At 30.6% G+C, this 7,931-nt stretch overlaps 1 protein-coding gene across 1 annotated transcript; it reads left to right on the top strand.

Moving 5' to 3' along the window:
* The first annotated feature begins 758 nt into the window (after positions 1-758).
* On the top strand, positions 759-7,560 carry LOC108468260 (protein C2-DOMAIN ABA-RELATED 8-like). Its single transcript, XM_017769151.2, has 5 exons — positions 759-766; positions 865-985; positions 1,761-1,904; positions 6,879-6,974; positions 7,082-7,560. The coding sequence occupies exons 1-5, from the start codon at positions 759-761 to the stop codon at positions 7,388-7,390; spliced, it is 678 nt and encodes a 225-aa protein (XP_017624640.2). The 3' UTR covers positions 7,391-7,560.
* Positions 7,561-7,931: the final 371 nt, after the last annotated feature.

The following is a 7,931-nucleotide window of genomic DNA, read 5'->3' as shown; positions in this document are numbered from 1 at the left end:
TGGGATAAAAATAGGGACCAACGTGCGACGCGTGCGAATTCACAGGGATCAAATCTGGAAATATTCCAGATCCCAAAACGCAGTGTTTAGACACAAGTTAAGCTGCAATGACGCACAAATCCCAGGGATAAATTAAAAAAATAAAGAAAATATGGACAGGGCCTAATTGAATGTTAGCACGAAAGGGGAAGGACCAACGCGCAAATATCCCCTCTCCAAGGAAATGCGCGGACCCTAGGGGCAAAGGATCGGGTCGGGTCAGATAGGCTTATGCGACGTCATTTTTGAGGCCATGGGAACAATCCTTAAATGACTCCGTTCCCACGCACATATAAAACCCCCTTTATACCGTATCCCCTCATTGATCCAAACCCTAACCTCCTCCTTTGTACGAGCCTCAAAAGACCCAAGCCGCCATTTGACCACCCCGAATAGTGATCAACGGAGGGAGATCTGCTCGCTCGCTAACCCTGCTTAGGTCCTTGCCTTAAGGACCACCGATTTCAAACCCAAAATCCCATCTCGACTACGATTAAAGCGAAGGAAATAAGGACTCCACTGGTTCGTTCGTATAGGTAAACCTCTTTACTTCCTTTTACAATTTTTATACTCAAAATACACAGTATGTGAAACCAAAGAAACAAAAAATGAAGAGGAAAACAATCGGAAAAGAAGAACCAAATCTGAAAATCACGTTTTGATTTTTGGTTGCTTTTTTGTATTTCAATGCGCGTATATTGTGCATAAAAAAAATTACAATGACAAAGTTCTTGGCTTTATAGCCAAATGATGAAAACTAAAAAAAATACAATCTTTTTGTCCCTTCTTTTTTTGTTTTGCTGTTGTTTTTGTCCCTTTTTGCAGCTACGGGGTGTGTGTGGCGCGTGTACGGGGGCTGTGCGCTGGCGTATGGAGGCGTGGGGGTGGCTGTGGTGCCAGGAGGCCGTACGGCACTGGCGGTTGGGGCCTGGCTGAGGCGCAAGAGGTAGAAACCCTAGGGTTTATGTTTCTAAAGTATTTTGGGCCGTTTGGGCCAATGTAATTTTGGGTCTACGTTTATTTGGGCTTGTATTGGGTTTGGGCTATGGACCATTTGTAATTTAGGTTTTAATTTTGGGCCCTGGACTATTTAAAATTAGACTTTATAATACTTTTATTATAATTTATTCTCTCCCTTTTTTGTTTTGTGTTTATAAAGGCCCGGGCCAAAATTGGGCCTTACATATATTATATTGAAACATATAAGTTAAATTTTACAAATAGTCAGGTGACACATTTCAATAAAAAATTTTATAAATTGTATAATTTCACATCAATTATATCATATGCCTATATATATTATATACAAACATATAAATTTTGGAAGTAGTCATTTAATTTCTATATTCTAATTTAATTAACTAAAAGTTTAAAACAACACCAATGGTTAATATTTATTGTAAACTTGTTGTGATCAAGATGATGACATAAATAGGCAAGAAAGCGGTGAACCACTCATCTTTCTAAACTTTAGATGTTCATTGATTATGGATTTTGACATTTTCTGTTATATTTTTTGAAAATGAATGAACCACAAGACGCTAGAAAGAAGGTCGAGTCTATAGACAGTGGAAATTAAAGATTCCTTCCAATTCCAAACGATTTGTTTCTCATTTGTCAAGTTTATTATTTTTATTCCAATACATTGGTATTCTTCCAAGAAAAAGGAAGTAAAAGAAAGTTGTTTCAGATTATTGTTTTGTTTGGATTGTAATATCTAGAAAAAAAAAAACAACAACGTGTTTGTTGCAATGGATACGTTGGGACTTCTTAGAATTAGGGTCCGAAGAGGCTACAATCTTATTGTTCGTGATAAGATAGCGTCTAGCAGTGATCCTTATGTTGTCATCACCACCACTCAACAGGTTTGTTGTGTTTCCTTCATCCCCTCTCAACTTAGGAGAAATTTGATTGTGTTACTTTCTACTTTTAACTATACTTCTGCTCAATGCTTCAAAAGGTCTGAAAAGTTATGTTCGAAAAAATTCTCAAAATTTACAATCAAGTACTCGTTCCCAAATGAGTATTCATGTTAAAATCGGTTGCTATTGTATTATCCAGAGCGCTTCTTTTTTTTTTTTCCTAGAACAAGTTGACAATTGCCTATTGTTATTTCACAAATGAGCACTCATATCTCAACTTAAGCCTATTGTTTTCATAAATTTTTATATTTTATAATTTCTAATATTTTTTAAAACTTTTTTTTTAAAATATTACTCTTTTTTGTTTTGTTTCACACACAGTCCTACATCATACCTAAATCTATTCTTATTAACTTCCCTCTCGTCGCGCCTTCTCAACTAAAATAATTACTCACCACTCATCTTCAATCACCAAACACTAAACTCATTGCCTCTTGGACCTCCTACTCAGCACCCTATACAAGTCTATCACCATCACACTTCAAGTTCACCATTAAAACCAAATCCAAGCACTCCAAATAACAAAAATTTTCTACAATTTTATTACATTTTATAATTTTATAACTTTTAATACTTTTAATAAGTTTTATAACTTTCTAAAATAAATTTATATATATTTATATAATTTCTTATAGTTTTATTTTATTTTATAAGTTCTATAATTTTATATTATTTATATAATAGTTTGATATCTTTTTCATAACATATTAATAATATTTTATAATTTTTATAATTTTTAATATTTAATAACATTTATAGTTTTTCTATAATTTTATTTTTCCAAGAAAAATTATAAGATTTAACAATTTTGAAACTTAAATAATTAAAATTCAATTAAGCCCAAGAAAAATAATTAAGATCAATTAAGCCATCCATGTTACCATTTTTCCACATCAAATGCCATGATAGTCACCACCATCATTATTTTTACACATCAATTACCACATTAGCACTCAATGGTCCATTTGGGGCTTGATAGAAAACCATATTCTAATGGCTTAATTGATTGCTAACTTTTGATTAAGGACTCAATTGATTGCACTTTTTGACAAATGAATCAATTGATTTTTTTAAAAATTATTTTAAAAGAGCTTTTTTAATACTTTAGCTTTAGAATTATAATTAATAGTGAGCTAAAAACTGAAATATATCCAGACTTAGGTCGGAATAAATGTGGATAGGACCCATATTTAACTTTAGAATAATCTAGGAAAGAATTGACGTATAACATTTGTACATGGTTGAACTTGAACTTGGGAAAATCTCAGTGACATAATATTGCACCACAACTAAGGTATCATTGGTTTTAAGCTCTTTTCAATCTAGTTGACATGCATAAGAGTATCTTTGAATAGTTTGTAAGAGGCCTAATAAAGCATCTTATCTAGATGAAACTTAAAACAACTTAGTATATAAGTTTATAAGATGATAAGATTTGAAACATATTTGTGAATTAAAAATCACATTTAAGAAAAATTTATTTAAAACAAAGACTTCATTTATTAATTAATATCTATAAAAAAAATATGTAAGAAATCCAACTCATTATACAAATATGATGGCCAAAATTATTACAACCACAATATACAATCAAACGTAAAACTTACTGATTCCATCTTTAGAATTGTTCAAGTAACATCAAACTCTTTTTGAACGATACTTAGCTTAAGTTCCCAATCTCTTTCCAATAGGTTTTTTTCTTTTTTTTTCTTTCAAATTCTATAAGAGTTTTTTTTCTTCTCTTGTTCCATTCCATCACATTTTTTTCTTCCTTCAACATTTTCTTGTATGTTCCCTCCATCTTATCTTCTATACCATCAATCATTGTTATTACTTGTGTTTGATTCGATTGAGTCAACCTCCTAATTGGTTTTGGCAATGAAGACAACATAGTTTCTTACGTGTTCTTCATCATTTTTATTATCACTTTTAGAGTTTTTATCGCTCCAAGTTACATTAAAAGATTTCTTCTTTCTTTAGGATGGTTGCACACTCAGCCTATATATGTTTAAACCCGTCGCATTCATGATATCAAATGTCTTTCTTCTTCTCTCTAAGCTCATCTTCATTAGCTATGGTTTTAGCTCTATTCTTGTTGGCATTTGGACCTCTTTCATTACCCTTCCTATTGATATTTTTTGTAAGAAGGGCCAATTGCTATTGTAAGTCTTTCGTCAAGGCAGTTGATTCAGCATCAATTGCAACTGAGGCTACGACATTTAGAGCAATGTTCTCTAATTTGATTCAATCTCTTTTGGCCTCTTCCAGGTTTATCTCAAACGTTTGAAGGGACCATATCAATTATTCTACTCTTATTGTGTTCATGTCCTTGACCTATTCAATGGTTGTGACTTTGATTAATAATCTTTCCGACAGAGATTGCATCAACTTTGTCAATAGTTTTGTTTTTGAGTATTCTTCGTGGGCAAATGTTTGATCAGTTATATCACACAATTTTGCATAAAAATCAGTCAAAGTTTCATCCTCTTTAGCATTTGCAACTTTGACTACTTCTCTCCAGTGGTTTCCTTATAAGTGGTCTCGAGAATTTTCCAAGCTTCACGTATAAAGATGCATTTGAAGGTGCAGCTAAACTCTTGAAGGTCAACTTCATTAGAACTAACATTTACGGCTTTGGAAGTGTAGCTAGTAGCTTTATCCTCTTCAGCATGCTAGTTTATCTCTGACTTCATTGTGCGAGTACAATCATTATTTGTGGTCATAGATGGCTCCTAATAAGCTAAGCTTTTTATGCCTTACTTAAATGAATGCTCTATTGTAAAAAGTTTTGTGATATTTATAATTGGATCCATCTAGCATAGGGGCTGGACATTAAGCTTTCTTCCTTTAAAGGGACTTTCATTTTTTGGAAGCTGAAAGTAAACCAAGTGAAAAAATTGAGAAATTTCAATTGATATATTTTCGGCCAGTTTAGTTGGGAAACTTAATTAGGATTCGTTTGTTTACATGTAAAAGGTTTTAGGGAAATCATTTTCTGCATTTTCTTGTATTTGTTTCACAGAAAACAGTCTCGTCAACAGAAAATAATTTACATGTCAACATAAAATAAGCTATTTTTCTTGTAAAATGACTTACTGTTTTGAAAAGCATAAGTCATTTTCTGGAAAAGATCTCCTCTATAGATAATTTTATTTTATATAAAAATAACTTAAATCAAGGTTAATATTATTATATTGATAATAAATTTTATTTTTATTTTTAAAAATATTTAAAATTATTAATATAATAATATAAAATATTACATTTTCAATATTATTAAACATACATATTTAATTATTTATATTTATTCATATAATAAATTATTAATATAATAAATTATTTTAATAAATTATTTAATATTTAAATTTTATTTTAAAATAAAATTTAAAAAATAATTTTAAATAATATTTATTACAATTATAAATATACTAATATAATAAATATTTTGTAGTATAAATGTTAAAATATATTATGAGTCTATGTATTCTTCACAAATTTATAATTTAGTCTTTGTACTTTTATTTTCAATAATTTAGTCCTCTAAAAATCAAGTCCAATTGTTAACATTGTTAAATTTTTGTCAACGTTGTTGATATCACATTTTAAATAAAAAACCTCATTTAGTAGTCATGTAACTAAAAAATTACATTGTAATGAATATGAATTTAACAAAAACTTTTAATATATGCAAAAATAATGTAACATATAAATTTATAGACAATAAAATAAACTCAATTAAAAATAAAAAGATAAGAAAATCTCAAATGTATATTTGTTTCATTGAAAACAGTTGAAATATTTTTAAGAAATCATCAAACAATAGAAATATTTTACACGGATTCATTTAAACACCATAAAATATTAACTTTTCCAAGAAAGTAAATTATTTTCTAAAAATCATTTTTTGGAAGCCATTTTCAGTAACGAACAGACCCTTAATCAACTTTGCTTTTCCTTAAAAAAAAAACTAATTGAACCCTGTGTGATGGTTAAGGCGTTCACCATCCTAGGTGTGACCTAGATTCGAGTCACGTTAGTTGCGTTACTGCCCTAAGTGTGGCGTAGATTTAAGTCGCACTAGTCACATTGTTATTAGAACTTTGTCCTCCTCTTATAATTCACTAAAAAAAAACACTAATAGACTATTTAACACAAATTACATTACCCAAAAAAACACAAGCTACAAATTTGATTTGGTTTTAACGTTTTTTTATAATTGAATTGGGTTTAAGTTTATGTTCATGTAATGAATTTATTTATTTTAAAATTATAAATATATTTAATATATAATTTAAAGTCAATTAAATTAATTTTAATTTTTAAAAATCAAAACCAAACCAATTTAATCAAATTGTTCAACTTCCCAAATTGACATTAAATCGAACTAATTAAATTTTACACTAAAAAATTGAAATTGATTAGTTCAATCAATTTAGTCCATTCTATCCGATTTTTGCATACCTCTACAACAAAGAATAGGATTCCACCAAATATATCTAGCGTATGAATTTGATGCCAATTGAAAGTGTTGAGGTTATCAATTCGTTACTCGTGCAATTGTAACTAAAGATAAAATAATTGCCAAGAACAAAAAGTAAATGGACACCAATAATTATTGGGTGCAGTGGTAAGTTACAATACGCTTTTAATAGAAGATGCATGTTCAAACTTTGGAGACAAAATTATTAAGAAGGATAACCACGAATCCTGAACATAAATTATAAAATGAACATGAATATTAAAAAAAAAAATCTCTTTACAAATAAAGATCCTTACGGATGCTCCATAGCATGTTTTCACAAATAAGATCCAGAGATGGTTGGTGTCAACTGTAATGATTTCATAAAAAGAATGAAGGTTTGAACAATTGCTGATACGTTGATTTCTCTGACATTAATGTTGCATAAATTGGTACAGAAAGTGAAAACAAACGTGGTGAAAAAAAACTGCAATCCCGAGTGGTGTGATGAAGTGAGCCTTTCAATCAAAGATCTTAATGATTCAATCGAGTTAGTAAGTAATATATCTGATTCTGCAATTTGTATGCATGTATATACATGAATGAATGTGAATACTATTCACCACTACTACTTGCATGGAATTCCATTTGTGTTTTGCAGACGGTGTACGACAAAGACACGTTGGGTGCGGATGATCCTATGGGAACTGCAGAGATTGACTTAAAACCATACCTAGAAGCGGCGAGGTTGAGGAAAGAGTTGCAAGAACTCCCAAATGGCTGTGCACTCAAGAAAGTACAGCCAAGCGGGACAAATGACCTCGCTGATGAGAGCCGCATTCTTTGGGAAAATGGCAGGATCACCCAAGATATGCGTCTCAAACTCAGGAATGTTGAAAGTGGGGAAGTTTTAATCCAAATAGAGTGGGTTGATATCCCTGGCTGCAAGGGTTTGGATCCTGATTTCTGAACTATATGTATGGCTTCAACTATATTTATTCTCTCTACTTTTAACTCTTTTCGTATACCTCATCGGGGAATCATCAGTTTTCTTTTTTTATCGTAATTTGAAAACCAAACTGTAATTCAACTCCTATGTTATAATGCAGAATAACATAAACTTAATAGATGGTTTTGATTAATTCCAATTAATAATTGAATTTGAATCCAGATGTAATGACTGACCATTTAAAATCATGGTTACAATGAGCAAACAAACTGCATCAAATTCAATTGTTTTGCTATTTGTAAAATGTAAAATTTCCATTCCTGAAGCTATGGTTTAACAATGGAATACTATTTTGTCAACCTGCCCAAGCCGAGCCTACTAAATTGGATCCTATTGAAATCTATTTGGCTCAATGAGAACTTGAAATCCCATATCCCTTATTAAAAAAGCTTTCCACTTTGGAGATGAAGTTATGGCTAGTTGATCGCAAATGGGAAGACTCACATATTTTATTTTAATATATTTTAGTATTACAACTTCTTTGGAAGAAATAGAAATATAT

Source organism: Gossypium arboreum, chromosome 3, assembly GCF_025698485.1.
Source record: "Gossypium arboreum isolate Shixiya-1 chromosome 3, ASM2569848v2, whole genome shotgun sequence".
Classification (NCBI taxonomy): Eukaryota; Viridiplantae; Streptophyta; class Magnoliopsida; order Malvales; family Malvaceae; genus Gossypium; species Gossypium arboreum.
Note: the sequence above shows the minus strand (reverse complement) of the source record. Positions and strands in the feature narration are given on the sequence as shown.